Source organism: Protomyctophum bolini (genome assembly GCF_963924005.1).
Source record: "Protomyctophum bolini genome assembly, chromosome: 7".
NCBI lineage: Eukaryota > Metazoa > Chordata > Actinopteri > Myctophiformes > Myctophidae > Protomyctophum > Protomyctophum bolini.
The window spans coordinates 23,257,061-23,272,105 of record NC_137868.1 but is presented as its reverse complement, the minus strand read 5'-3'; the positions used below and the strand labels follow the sequence as shown (position 1 = coordinate 23,272,105).

General features: G+C 40.3%; 2 protein-coding genes across 3 annotated transcripts; one reads left to right on the top strand and one right to left on the bottom strand.

Moving 5' to 3' along the window:
• The first annotated feature begins 3,751 nt into the window (after positions 1-3,751).
• Positions 3,752-10,458, top strand: tnfaip8l2b (tumor necrosis factor, alpha-induced protein 8-like 2b). The gene is made up of 3 exons (XM_080768524.1): positions 3,752-4,043; positions 8,971-9,294; positions 9,580-10,458. Exons 2-3 carry the CDS (start codon positions 8,977-8,979, stop codon positions 9,820-9,822), a joined length of 561 nt encoding a protein of 186 aa, XP_080624650.1. The 5' UTR covers positions 3,752-4,043; positions 8,971-8,976; the 3' UTR covers positions 9,823-10,458.
• A 549-nt stretch (positions 10,459-11,007) lies between these two features.
• lysmd1 (LysM, putative peptidoglycan-binding, domain containing 1) lies at positions 11,008-14,256 on the bottom strand. Of its 2 annotated transcripts, XM_080768522.1 has the most exons (4): positions 13,589-14,256; positions 13,263-13,480; positions 12,522-12,823; positions 11,008-12,163 (listed from the first exon to the last, which is right to left on the bottom strand). In XM_080768522.1, the coding sequence occupies exons 2-4, from the start codon at positions 13,443-13,445 to the stop codon at positions 11,977-11,979; spliced, it is 672 nt and encodes a 223-aa protein (XP_080624648.1). In that variant the 5' UTR covers positions 13,446-13,480; positions 13,589-14,256; the 3' UTR covers positions 11,008-11,976. The 2 variants fall into 2 exon arrangements, with proteins under 2 accessions (XP_080624648.1, XP_080624647.1); XM_080768521.1 differs by having other exon boundaries at positions 13,263-14,256.
• Positions 14,257-15,045: the final 789 nt, after the last annotated feature.

Here is a 15,045-nt window from a genome sequence, read left to right as displayed (position 1 = left end):
ATATATACCTGTCTTTTCTCAGTGCACCACTTGACGAAGGCCGAAACGTTCTTTGACTGCTCTATTATTACATTACTTTTGGAGCATGACATAACTATGTCATTAATATACCTTAGAGTTGTGTGGAAATATATATATTTTTTTTTAAAGTCCCCATCTTCTGTGTAGCCTAGAACTGGAGGTCTAGAACCTGTGGTCATGTGATCAATGTGTCACTTATCACATGACCCCAAGTTCTAGGCTACATAGAACGGGGGGAACTTTTTAAAATAATTTCCACATATCTTTAAGGTATATTAATGACATAGTTCAAAGTTGAAAATGAGTGGTTCCCCTTTAACACTGTGTGTAGACCTTCTATTTTTGTTCAGTTTATCTATTTTGATCCAGCACCCGTCAAAATGTTTGGATGTGCGTGTACCTCTTCACCACTATATATCACACCTGAAAACCCACAATGCCTGTGAACTGAATTTTCTGTCCATGTGATTTAACCACCATGTACCCTAAGATCACATAGTGACACACATGTCTTACTATAAAGTGTAAGTGCAGCATCCTCTCCGCAAACTCACTACACATGTAGAGCACTGAAGACGTACTGTATGATAGCCTATACATATTGTAGAACTATGATGATAATGACTATCTACCTTCTCATAATATATAACCATAATGATTGTATATACTATCCCATGTACTACTATACAGGTTTATACACCATTTATGAGGCCATTGCTAATTTAACTATTCTGGCATAATGTGTAATTACAACTACAGTGATAATTAAAATTAAATGACCCCATTTTGTAACATGGTTTATGGGATTTTCAGTTGCTATGGGTGCTTCTGCAGAGACTAGATACCATCAGACGTTTTAAGTAGACTTAATAGGCATTTGGCTGGTTATTCACTACATTGTTCATCAGTTTTATAATAATAATAAAGCTATATTTATCTACTGTATGTGAAGGATTGCATTTTATGCTAGATTTTATTTATATAGAACTATGTGTACAGTCATTGATGTTTTTTTATTAACAAAATGAATGAACATATATTTGTACATATCATCAAAAGTAGGAATTGGAAAAATCCCAAAAAGGTAGCACGACGACGTCAACGACTTAATTGACTGCTTTTTTAGCAACTCCCGTAGCACCAACGACGTCTTTATCGTCTTTTTAAGACGTGTATAACGTTGGGCAATTTTCTTTTTCTTTTTTTTACAAAAAAAAAGATTTAAAATTAAATTAAATAAATTATAGAAACTGGCGCTCAGGGTCTTTTTTGCGCCCCATAGTGGCGATGAATGAGTTTTACATCACCATTACATCACCAAATCAATATGAGTTAATCAACATGAGTTCGTTTATCAAACACAGGATAAGATGTAAATTCCTTTGTGCAAGCACATACCTAAGAGTTTAGGTTAGTTAGCACATGTATACCTAAGAGTTTAGGTTAGTTAGTTAGATATTAGCGTCCCGCACTTCACACAGGTGTGATTTTTTAGAGATATGGCCTAAGGCATAAAGCAAAACTATGGGGTTATGGCCTTCTTGAAATTCCTGCCTTGGTAATGGCCTACTATTTTATTATAATGACAGTTATTCAACAAACATGGTCAACTCTATAGTAATGTTGAATTTATTGAACACTATGGTGTTATTTAGTGAAGAATTCTTCAGCAAACTTGTTTTTCATGTAAATAGGAGGGGCTAGCGCCCCTCAAAAATCAATAATATAAAAATCACACTCATGTGAAGTGAGCGGTGTTATGATGATCATAGCCCCTCCTATGCCCAGCTTTCCAGGTAAAGGTTTATGTAAACAAACATTGACAAACAAGACAAAAGTGAAGACGGAAAAGTGATGCAAATTGTGATTGGCCAGAATGAGATTATGTATTATGATGTATAATTATAAGAGCGCCTCCTTTTTATATGGGCATGAGACAGGGTTATGTCTGAGCCATAGTGACAGTTAGGGATCTCCAGCGCTCTCCATCTTCTGCTGTGCAAAGCAGAGTTTGGAATCTGCAGCCAATTCAATGATTGTAAGCAACGTTCAAATTGTGACTTCAAATTCCTTGTGATTTTTCGAACATTGTGAACAAAATATTATTTAGTGGCAGCACGCACAGAAACTATGGCATATATTTGGCGCTGACAAGGATTTTACATCATGTTCATGCAAAGGAGGTCGGTCTCAATCAGCTGCAGTCCGATGGCCTCCTCTGAACCAACATTCCTTTATGCAGAGACAGAGACTGCTGCATATCCATCTCATAATAGCCAGGTAGAGGGACAGCACAAGCTCAGAGAGCAGCATAGCTTACCCAATCTATCCAATTAAGGCCCCAAATCTTCAGCCACAATTCACTGACCTAAGAGGTTGCTCAGGGTGATAACACAGTGCCATTATGTTTGACTGTCATTGTCAGGTTTTAGGTTAGAAAACCCTTGTGATCTTTTAATGAAAGATAAGTGGCATAATTTGTGTTCCGCTTATGATCTCATAAGCAAAAATAGGTGAGTGCGTAGCTGTGCACTCACTACTGTGCAGGTGGCATACAGGTATAAGAGCTAATTTCAATGAGAGTGCACCTTCTCCACACACACAAGCAGGCACACTCACAAATACACACTTGAACTCTCCCTGTAGACATTTCCTCATGAGATGTCATTACATGATAAAGAGGAAGTCATCAGGAAACCGCTTAAGCACTACTTCCTGTCTGTTGCCATGGTGACAGCTAGGCCTCATTTTGCAGTTGCACAGTATACCTTCCCTACCCATGTTGGAGAGAGTGACAAGAGCAAAAGGCAAGACATAGAGGCAGGTCCGCTGTATCCTGTCCAGGCCCTCCTACGCTACGCATGTGGTCCAGCCGGGTCTTGGCTTCACCTACAGTATCACTCCAACATCTGACAGCAATTACTGGCTCTATTCTTTGGCCTGATTGGCTAGTTCCTTTGAATGAATTGACTCTCGGCCAGCTGCCCTTTGGCCCAGCTGGTTATCATTCACAAAAGTACTGATCAACAAAATGAAAGTGTTATAGAATCAATGGTCTGGCTGCAGAAAAACGAATCAGTGCTTTGCCTCAGCAAAGCCATGCAGGTAAGGTTCAATATCGGTTACTTTGGAAATTGTCCAATATTACCCTCATATGTCTATTTATGTCAAATAAGATAAGGAATTAGAAGAGTGATAACTTATATAGCAACCAATGATGTCATACAAGGGTATACTTTAATATACTGTAGCTCCCATGCAAAAGACCATCTCCTCAAGTCCAGCATTTAAAGCACTTTCATTACAAATTGTGTGATGTTCGTGCGTATGCTCATGTGCTTATCGATATGTGCATGAGGATGAGAAAGAGCTTAGAACAAAACCAAGACCCTTGTGTGTATTCATAGATGGAAATAGAGACACAGGGAGAGACATGGTGCTCATGAGCACCATGTCTCTTCCTGCGCTGCAGCGCTGACATGAGCCACATTCCAACAAAGGTGAACACAAAAAAGGGTTAAGCCGCTCCCCTTTCAAATGGCTGCATCACTGGATTATTGTTAAATTCTTTCTGGGCTGTTCACTTGTCAGAACATGCAGAGGCACAACGTCAGCATATGGAGACAGAAAGAGAGAGAGAGAGAAACAGAGTAAGAGAGGGAGTGTCAAAGTCTGGGGAAGGAGAGATACTGTAGTTTGAAGTCAGTATTTGAATTTCAGAAGAAAACAACAGAGAGAGAGGGAGGGAGAGAGAGAAGCTCACTGAGGGGTGTGTCATAGCAATTTAGTTCCTCAAGGAAGTACAACTGAGCATTATCTTGAGTCAGGGTGGCAAACACTGATACAGGCGCCATAGGAGGGTTGTTTTTATATTTCTGGTGTTCCTCGTGGTAAAAAGATGAAGGGATCTCATTAACCGACTGGCCTGTACTGTCAACCTGAGGCACGTGCAGAGGGAGAGAGAAATCTGACACAGAAGAGGAGGGAGGGGGACTCCAAACACACACATACTCTGTACACAGGTGAGTTACTGTTCCTATTATATTATTTCCTGTATGACAGCTACCCAACACTATATGTGCACAGATATTTTTGCTGCGTTGAAAATATGGTTAATTTTGAGTTTCTGTAGGATATAAAATGAATGGGAGGATGACTGAAACAAAGTTTTAACTTTTCTACACTTCCCCTTTTTTGAGGGGCACTAGCCCTGTTCAGCTTTTAGTGTGTGTAAATTGTAAACAAACATTAAATGCCATTGAAAATAAATGGCCAGTTTTGAGTGTTTGTGTAAACACAAACATTGAAGACAAAAGTGAGGACGGAAATTGTGACTTGCCGGAATGAGATGATATATGATAAGAGCGCCCCTCACTTTTTATTCTATTCTTATACTGTATCTATTTTATGATCAACACTTTATTTGGGTTTAAACATATAATACAATTATTATCCAATGAAAATCAGAGTAAGTAAATGTACACTCTTCCCCTTGCACACTCACAGTCATGCTGGAACAAGTACGATGCAATGCTCAAGTTCCGAAACTTTCTGGAGTTGAAATGTTTCAACTGCTGGAAGTTGCTCAATCCAAACTTCATCACTGAGCTTTCCCTTCGCTTTTGCCCTACTTTTATTTAGGACTTGAACGGTTCCATTTGTACACTCTTCAGAGTTGAATTAACACTAAAGGATATTACTGTGTGAAAGGTAGTGGTACTGTGGTAGATCAGGCTGATAGTTTCAAGGCTTTATTGATAGTTACAAGGCTGTAGTAGGCCTATATGCTCAGACACAAAGCCAACTTCTGCCTGTTTCGCTTCCCTTTTGAGCCTTACAGATGGGCAGATGGGCAGCAGACCATCTGTGAGAACAGTTGCTCAGAATTGAGCAACCTTGGAAGACCATATTTCAAAATATATTACTGACTTTCAGTTAATGAATGTATAGATGACAGATTGGAGGCAACAGATGCGCAAATCTTATATGAAACCTGCTGACATTATCCAAACTTGTAGAAGTTCAAGCATGTTAGAATATTGACAGTAACGATATTATAAATATATAAACAAACAAACCATAGCATTGACTGCTATAGAACCACATCTTAAGTGGAACTTCAGAACAATACCCACCATCTGTATGTCATTGCCATCGTTGAGAGGACACTTGTTTTTATCCTTTTCAGTTATGTACCCCTAGGCGTCACAGAGCAACGATACACTGGCCACTGGCCAGCCATTCATGCATGGGCTTAGAACACCCAGGATGGAAATGAGAATGTTCCACACTTTTACATACTATTCTGTTGTGTTTTTGAACATGTGCACTACCAGCTCAGTGCTGCATTATCCAGAACACCCATTTTAATAGTTCTGTTCTGAATAATCACCTCTCTCTCCCAACCCCTGATACCACAACCCCGCCCGTGGCCTAGTGATGACAATGTGACACAAAGCCTGGGACATCTGTCTGTGAAGCTTGTCTCAGCAAAGTCCAACTGCCCTGCAATGACAGCAGTACAAGGCACACTGACACTGACTGGCCAAGTCAAAATAACTCACTTCAACCCCCTGCTAAGCCCTGTGAGTTTAGGGGGATTTACCTCGACACCCTCGCAAGAATGAACATGATAAAATGCACACACATACATATGCACATGCACACACAAGCCAGGCAAACACAATATGAAACACATTGACACTAAAATACACATCTGCATTCACAAGTACACATGGACACAGATAAACACACACAACCTCAGGCTACACCGTGAAGTAATCTGTGGAATGCTAAATATTTACTTCTCCTGTCCCAGTCCCACCAATCAACACTCCCCATTTCAGTGTTCATCAGATGAACATACTTTGCAACTTTCAACGAGAAAAGCTACCTTTTACACCAATAGGTCGACAGTATGCTTTAGTTAGTTATTCTCTGTTAGAGGAAGTGTTGGATTCTAGTAGTCAAGTACCGGTAGTCACAAGGAAATATAATGTACTCCCTCCATAAGCCGTCGCCTCAAACTGAATGCTCAACATTAAAAGCATCCTTGCATGGTTTTACAGACCCTTTACAGAGAAGTGGTTTTGTGGAGCTGTGCATTGGTGACTCCGTTTTATTCAACATATTTATATACACCCCTCTCTGAACAAATCCAACCTCCATAGGTTTGTGTAAAGCAAACAGCCACAATTCTTTGTTCAGTGCAAGCCAAACCATACTGTCTCCAGCTGTAAATTCATATTTCACTGTGTACACTATTGGCAGACAGCTACACAGTACACACGTACCTCAAATTACAATAGTCTTCTTAGCAAATAAATGAGATTGGAACCCAATCTGAAATAGCTATCACGCTGCTCCATTTCCATTATCACCGTTATGGAAAATTAATCTCATGAATGTTCTTTAATTCCCTGCAGGGAAACAGAAGCTTTGTATCGAAGCAAACCATTAGAAATGTGACACTTGTTCAGAATGAATGGCTGTGCATGTAATAAAGAACCTAGGGGATGTCCTTTAAAATGAGCATTTGCTTATTATGCATGTTGCACCCAGGGTGGGGCCCACACAGGGGGATGGAGAGAAACACAGCTAGCATAGCCTATTAGCATGGCATGATCATTAGTGTGACTGTATAAAAAAATCATTAGTGAGCCATGAGGTCGTTTGGCAACAGTGCTGACTGAGCATCATTGAAGTCAAATAGTGAAAACATCGTCATTTGAACAGCAGTCCCCAAAATGTATAAAAGGCAATGAGAGGGGAAAGTGCCAGCATACAGAGAGACATTCTGTTTGGCAATGTGTCACTTCCTCTTGGCCAAAACATACTCAGTGTAGGTCCCAATCTCTACCTTAATTATGGTCTGGAATCTAATTGTGTCCTACAGTGTAGGACCAGTAAACAAGGTAGACATTGGGATCAGGATACTTGACTTTCTCGGTTAGCCCTGGTGTTGCAGCAATCTGAAAACATCAGGTATGGGCTTGCCTCAGCTATGCAGCATCCCTGTCTCTCTCTTAAATGCCTGTCCACACAGGCAAAAAGTGGGATTCAGCATGTAACTTTCTCCAAATTCTGCTACTACACCAGCTGGAGCATAGGGCAGTTAAAACCCCTCCACTTCCTTCCGTCTTTGGCCACATTGTGTTTAATGGAAACCCAGTCAAAGTTTTAGTCTGACAAAAACCTAAATGACATGTCGTTTGTGTTAGTTGTGTTTTCAACATTTAGCCCCCCCCATCTCCTCCCTCCCTCAAGAGAGCTTGTCTTTTGCCTGGGTTACTGAGGATTTAGAATAGATCTGCAAAAAAAGAACAGCGCCCTCGGAATCTGTTCTTCATAGATTAACTGTATCATCTGTATGGAAGATTCCTACTGTATATTTGAGTTTATTTTATTATTTTGTCTGGGCTAATCTCAACGATCTACTCCAAAACTATGCAAATCCATTTTGGTAATACAGCCTGCTGTGCAAAGTGGATATGATGTGGTTCTGTCTACTGTGTAACAATTGTCTGTGTACATACAGTACAACACCAGTCTCCCAAGGGGCAGGGGATGACTCTCTTCCCTCTACTGTTGGATGCTAGGTGTGGAGAAAAACCCAAAGGGACAACAATGATGACTATTTCCGTTTGGAATTATGCATGTTTGTATGATACACATTAGTCATGATATATTTTGATAGAAAAACAAACATTAAACCTGACATTACACAACAACACAGTAGAGCTTCTAATGTGAAACTCTTAAAGGTTGAAAAAATAAATAAACATTTGAGGAATAAAAGCTTTCATTTGGTCAGGACAAATATATTGCTGTGCATAACTACTATATTCACTAAGTAGGGGGTGGTGGATGGATGGTATAATTGTGGGAGAGACAACCTGAAACCTTGAGAAGCACTATTATGACTGGAAGGTGTCCAGTTCAAACCCTGCACCAGCTGGGAAAGCTGGATGAGAGAGATGGACATGTGTCGCTAAATCCTGTGCCTCCATTAACTACCAATGATTTGTCCTTGAACAAAAGCACTTAACCGCCAAATTCTCCAGTGGAGCGGCCAGTCATCTGGGCCAGAGGTTCTCTTTCATGTCTACGACCCCCCCCCCCCCCCCAAATGGATGTGTATTTGGGGGTAATTAAAATAAATGTAAATTGTCCAACTCTTTCCAGATTTCTTTTTTTTCCAAAATTAGCAGATGTACAAGCTCGCAGCTCTGCGAAATTAAAAGTATCTGCTATTTAAAAAAAAAATATATATATTAGTTTTTGGCTTTGTGCCTTTATTGATTGATTGATTAATTAGTAAAGACAGGAAAGTGGGAAGGAGAGACATGCAGCAAAGGTCGTCATGAATGAGACTCGAACACACAACGCGCTGTCAGGCCAGAGCCTATATGTGGCATGCGCCTGAACCACTAGGCCAGCAGGCACCCATCGGCCGGCTGGCTGTGCGCGCGCGTGTGCATGTAGTTCTTCATTGCCATCACTACCTATGCCAGACTAGCTATAAAAAAAACGCTACCAGAGCATCAAATCTCGTACCACCCGTCTCAGTAACAGTTTTTACCCCCAGGCAGTCAGGCTGCTGAACAGCTGACCTCGAACTGTATTGCACTTTTCTTTTCCTGTTTTTTGTCTTTTTCTTGCACTATAGATGTTTGTTTATGTCCTGTGTATGTAAGACTGAGAGTGCTCTGAGCAAAACAATTTTCATTGTATGTATACTCTGTATCTATACAAATGACAAATAAACCTGAACCTGAACCTGAACCTAAACAATAATGTATTCTTGGGCCCAAAGTAACAAAGTAATTCTGCACCAAAACATCAAAAGCTTTTTAGTTGGCTTGAGGCAGTTCCTGAGTCGTTCATCAATAATAGTGACCTCATGCCATGATCACCATCGGTTTAACTCTCATCTACTCTATTATTTAGGAAAACATGGAGGGCTTCAGCTCCAAGGACATGGCCATGAAGGCGCAAAAGAAGATCCTCAGCAGCATGGCTAACAAGTCATCTGTCCAGATGTTCATCGATGACACCACCAGCGAGATTCTGGATGAACTCTACCGTGTCTCTAAGGAGCACTCAGGCAATCGAAGTGAGGCCCAGAAAGTTACCAAAGACCTCATCAAAATAGCAGTGAAGATCGGCGTGCTGTTCAGACACAACCGCTTCAGCACAGAGGAGCTGGGACTGGCCCAGGACTTTAAGAAGAAGCTGCGGCAAGGGGCCATGACAGTTATCAGCTTTTATGAGGTAAGCATGGGGCTCTGGTCTTTTAGCAACAAGACAGTGTTTATAGTTGCACAACAGGGTCTGACAACCATTATTTACTGAAATAGAATGTGATCAAGCCACAAGTCATTGTATACCGTAGTATATCCCAAGCTAGTGCTTAAGAGACACATCTCTGCTTGTTCCAAATGCCATTTGTGGCCCTTTTGGGACATGTTTGTTATGACTGAACGACTAGAACACTTGACAAAATATATTATAGTAATTCATTATGCTGTTAATTATCTCCCTCCACAAATGATGCAGGTGGACTTTACCTTTGATAAGGCAGTTATGTCTGAGCTTTTGAGCAGCTGCAGAGACCTGCTGCTGAAGCTAGTCAACAGCCACCTCACTCCCAAGTCTCACGGCCGCATCAATCATGTCTTCAACCATTACTCTGACCCAGAGCTGCTGACCAAACTGTATGACCCAGAGGGACCATTCCGCCCCAACCTCACAAAGATCTGCACCGGACTCAATAAAATGGTGGAGGAAGGGACATTATGAGAAATTATGAGTGAAGCAATGTTGATAGACACTGGGAGATCGACAAGGAGAGTTCTTACTGGCTTACCGGTTAGTAATGGGGCGAGAAAACAGTTTACAGCCATTGAGAACTGGCAAGATGTTTGAAACGTTTTAACCTCAGTGGTACAATGCTGTACAAAGGACCAAAGGGAAAGTGGGTAAAAAAACTTTCCATGATACCCGATCAACATTTCTAAGGGAAAGGTCTTGAATAGTTGATAATTGAGGTCCATATACTGAAAAGTGATGATCAGACTTAAAAATTGGTTCCTTTATGCTGTATCACCAGTTTTATAAATGATGGAATTTCAATTCAATATTTTATATTTGAGACCTTGTAATGTCACATTTACAACTACTGACGTAATGCATTATGGGGAGGAGTCATTGTCGAATAACATTTACAACTACTTAGTATATGAGGAGTCAGTGCAACTCAATAAAAAACACTGAGAAGAGGGACAATGCAATGTAATACAGCACTGCCATCTGGTGGTCAAAGTGATGTTCCAGCCGCACACATTTGTGCACAGCTACTGAGATGCCAAAGAGTAATAATTTACTTGTTTTACTTATAATTTTTACTTATAATAATAATAATAAATATAATGATAAGACGGATGATCCAAAGTTTTTCACTTTGTAAACATGTTCTCAAATTTTAAACAGCATGTTAAAAATGTTACCTTTTTTATTACATTTATTTTACTTGGATGTCAAGTCTCAATTTGATGTTTACTGAGTATTTCATTACAGTTCTTGGCAGAACTTGAGAAATGTTTTACTTCTGACAAAAACGAGTATGTTTTTTACAATAAAGTACAAGATTACATTTCAACAATCAATGGAAGGGGTGCACTGACTACAGTACACAACAGCTGATGTTAACTACTCCTACTACTTAACTACTTTCTTCCTCTAGCTAAAATGGGGACAAAGACCAAGTTAGTGAGTCTACAATGTAGATTACATTAATTGATTAGCATACACTAAAATAACAGATTCTCACTTGTTAGTATAAAACCGAATGTCCACATGATCATCCTCTGCTAGAGGGTGATCATAATGGTTTCCGTGTGACATCAATCAGCCATGAATTAACTTTTGTAAGAGCCAATGTATGCAAGTCTGAAAATGAAAAATGTCCAGTTGCATCTAAAAATAGACTTGCAGATGTATTTTTTATTTGCCATCCAGATGTCATTCCATTCACTAAACAAAATGAAAATTGTCGAGTAAAAACTAAATTGTGTAAAATGTAAAACTCTCTCAAGTCTATGGCAGTCTATGGCTTTGACTAAATCAGTAATACTATAATGCATCAGCAGTAACACAGACAAGGTTCTACTTGTTGGCAGTTCAGTGGTCTATACATTCTTACAGTGAATTTAACTAGCATAACTAAAAAGGAAATGTTAAAGGTCGACTTCACCACTTTGCAACGCATCTTCATATAATTGGTCCTCACTAATGTTCATGATAAAATAGCACAATCTTTTTCTACTCAGTCTGTGTCTCATGTGTTGTTTTTGTTTTAAAAAAAATCTGCCCTGGTGAAGTCTAGCCTGGCTAATAAGCCAGACCGAATCAGCCGTTGGCAAAAAAATTGCCTGCCGGCGGATACGACAGTGTGATTTGAGTCTAGGTTATTAGCCAGGCTAGGTGAAGTCATCCTTTAACATAAAATAGACTGTCCATGGCTAAGGATTCCAGTGAAAGAAAAATGTAGAAAGATCCATACTCTACTATGAGGTAGCATTACACATATGCCCCTGCTCAGCTGACCACATGAGCAGTCATATGATTTTATGCTCATATTGACTGTGTGTGGAAATAACCCTAACCCAGAACTGTAGACATGATTTTCAAAACTTCTTTCTCAAAATAAATAAATAATGAAGCATTTGGAACACAATATGTGCTTGAGAAGTTAGCAAATTTACATACTTTGTCACCAAAGTAAGATGGCCCATCATATCGCATTGTCAATTGCATTGTCTTCAAGTCTGAAGTCCACATTGTAACAACTGATTTGTAAGGGGTTTAATTGTCAGATTTGCTTGGAGGCCAGTTCCTTTCATTTGGCTTAGTAGTATTTCATCATCAGACTGAAGAGAGTAGAGTAGAAAAATCTCACAACTCAAAGATGTCATCCTCCCTTTCTCTGAGATTTTTGGTACGTTTTGTAATGGTAAGGGGAACCGCCCCCAGCACAGACTGGTGCATTCTATGAGAGGAAATGGTAGTGGCACTCTGTGACCTTGTAAGTCGATGCCTGTCTGGTGACAAACTGGTACAAACTGCTTCCAGGTCAGCAAACCTAAAATGGGTGAAGAAAACACAATATAATAGACAATTCTCTCTGAATGTGTGTCAGTTCCCATAGGCGTCATACGATTCGGTGTGGCTTAGGTGGAGATTATGGCAGAAGAGGTTGGGACAGCAGCAGTGTCATAAAATAACATGGTTGAAGCTGGACATGCTAGGGACTTAACTCCGGGGGGAGGTCTTCACAAGCAGTTAAAACATTTTACATTCCTACTGTGAACCTCCAGTTGCATGTCCCCATTCTCAAGATTCTTATATGTAAGAATGCCGTCAGGCGGATGAACCGACATAATATGTCTATGAAAACAATGAATGAAAACATGCTGTGGGCCATATAACATTTAATATACCTTTTCTCTCCCTCCTCACATCCTTTGACAGCTGCCTGCTTGGATACGCTTATCGAGTGATCCATTCGTTTCAGGAAATCCATTGGGGAGAGTTCTGATTCCCCATCGACTTGCATCCTTTTAGAAGAGCTTGCAGATTTTCCATTTTGAACAGGGACATGGTTTGGGCTCTCATCCGAGTCATCTCTGGCCATCTGACCACTATAAGCATCAGTGTCTGACAGCAGAGGTATACACAGGGTCTTCTTCAGGAATATTGAGTCATTGGTGTACAGTCTGTTTGCCCTTTTGATTCCCTCCGTCTGAAAGAGGGGAATAACTTGTCAATACAGAATACAGATATACAGGATTCCGGGAACCCAGTCAAATTTGGTTGACAAATAGTTGAGCTGAATGAATGAATGGTTTATTTCGATCTATTCAGTTTAGACACATTTTTTTAAACACGATGGAAAAGGAATAGGCAGAAACTTAAAGCTTAATATCTTATGTATGCCTATCCTCCTTACATAAGAACGTAGTTCAGAAACAATAGTAGAACGTAGAACATGTACTGGGACTACAAAACAATCAACATTTGGACGAAACAACAAAAAAAACTACCACAAGAAAAAAGAACAAACAAAACAAACAGACCTAACAAACAGACAGAAAACAGAGATAATTATGTAAATTTATATTTTAGATGCTGCTGCTGCTGCTGGTAATCACATTTATGGGTAATACTAAAAAATAACTTACAGACACTCCATATTTTAGTGCCAGGCCTTGCAGTGTGTCTCCAGGTTGCACTGTGTGTTGGATCCTTGTCTGCCGTACCGGACTGAGTGACGACTGGACCAGACTACCGTAGGACCTCGTTCGGCTCCCCCGGAGGAGGTTGTTTACACCGGTTTGACCATGTGCCCCTTCACCGGCAGCCATCGATCGTGGCGGGGCAACTAACTTTCTGTTTGCAGCTGGCGTTAAACGTTCGTAAAGATCACATTAACCAGAGTAACGAACATCGTTATCGTTTGTAACAGTTACACATAGCAGCATAGCTGGGTAAATTAGGTTAACGTTACCTTAGTCACAGTGTTCAACTCTTGTGAAGGTAGTCGATTTACTTATTCTCAGTCCAAAGTAACCATGATCAATAACGACATGTAAGTTCTCCAGCGATTTAAACTAGTCCACTGTCCACTCTTCGATCAAGTCCAGTCTTCACTAGAGTCATTTGTTGTCGCCATGACTGCTGTGTTCTTGTTTGTTCTGTTGTAGTGAGTGACTAATCCCATGATTCCTTCCTCTGCGTTCAAAAGCAGGAACTTCCCAGGAAGCCTTTACAGTTTGGGTAGACTCTGGGGTCAATTTGCTTTTCATGTTGCACATCCGGTCTAGAGCGGATACAGCAATGGCTTTGTATACGTGTGTGCATGCCTTTTGACCGGATATGGTAGGCGGGTTCTAGATCGGATCAGCACTGAACAGAAACCAGCAGTCTGGTGCGAGGTTGCCGTGAAGTCCGCGAATCAAGTCCCGACACGCATGCATGTTTGTCTCTTGATTTAAGTTACCGTTACACATACATTAATATTTACAATATTAAAGTTTATATTTCCGCCGAGAGAGTTTTTCTGGAAACATTGATCCTTGGAAACAGTAATGTTGGTGAATTGAAAATGGTGGGCCCTATTGTAAACAAGTGTAATGCTTTATGGTGTCGTCCACTCACAGTTAACAGTTGTTGTATTGAGTTGTACTTGAAATGTACTGTAATTCTGCAAACTGTTAATAAATCAATCAATCAAAAATTGGTGTTACAGGGGCAGATCTGAGATGAAACTGCATGCCCGACTGCCCGTGTGAACCTGGTGAAGCGTTTTGATTGTCTGTCTGATTGATTAGTTTGTAGAATGGGAAGAAAGTAGGCCTACAGGTCAATACGAAAACGTACTCTTATCATCATACATCAAACATCACATTCCGTGCTCAGCCAATCAAATCATCACAAATGTCTTCAGCTTAAACATGGAAAGCTGGGCACCCTCAAAAATCATCAAATAGACTACACACCAATATTAATTATTGGATGTCCTGTCTCATAATCTGCTTAAATGTATAACTAATAATAAAGCCTGTTCCACTCTTTCAAAGCGTAGCCTAGAAAAGGCGCCGCTTTATTAGTTTCACGTTTAACGGAATTAACACCATTTCAAGGGTCTCTGAATGACGAACAGAACAGACACATGAAACCGTTTTAAATCATGCCTGGGTTGAGAGAAGAGACACATGGTCTTTTGTAATAACCTCTGTTGCACTGAGTGATGGGTATGCAGGCTATCTGGACCTATTTGTCTTCAGAAGAGAACATTATCAACTAGTGCAGGGTTCCCCAATTACGTTTCCTCAAGGGCCATATTTTGACTAGCGTACCAGGCTGGGGGCAGAGTCTGCACGCGTGAGGTCGAGACCCCATTTGAAAAGGATGCCCAGTTTGACATGCATAGGCTACTGACCCCCATTTAATGCCATTTATATA

What these genes read in the sequence shown, in the direction of transcription:
- tnfaip8l2b (XM_080768524.1), top strand. Translation starts at nt 8,977, where the DNA reads ATGGAGGGCTTCAGCTCCAAGGACATGGCCATGAAGGCGCAAAAGAAG. An exon ending in CAGTTATCAGCTTTTATGAG is followed by an intron (nt 9,295 to 9,579) that starts GTAAGCATGGGG and finishes CAAATGATGCAG; the next exon opens with GTGGACTTTACCTTTGATAA.
- lysmd1 (XM_080768521.1), bottom strand. Translation starts at nt 13,445, where the DNA reads ATGGCTGCCGGTGAAGGGGCACATGGTCAAACCGGTGTAAACAACCTC. An exon ending in CACTAAAATATGGAGTGTCT is followed by an intron (nt 12,824 to 13,262) that starts GTAAGTTATTTT and finishes CCCCTCTTTCAG; the next exon opens with ACGGAGGGAATCAAAAGGGC. An exon ending in TGTGAGGAGGGAGAGAAAAG is followed by an intron (nt 12,164 to 12,521) that starts GTATATTAAATG and finishes CACCCATTTTAG; the next exon opens with GTTTGCTGACCTGGAAGCAG.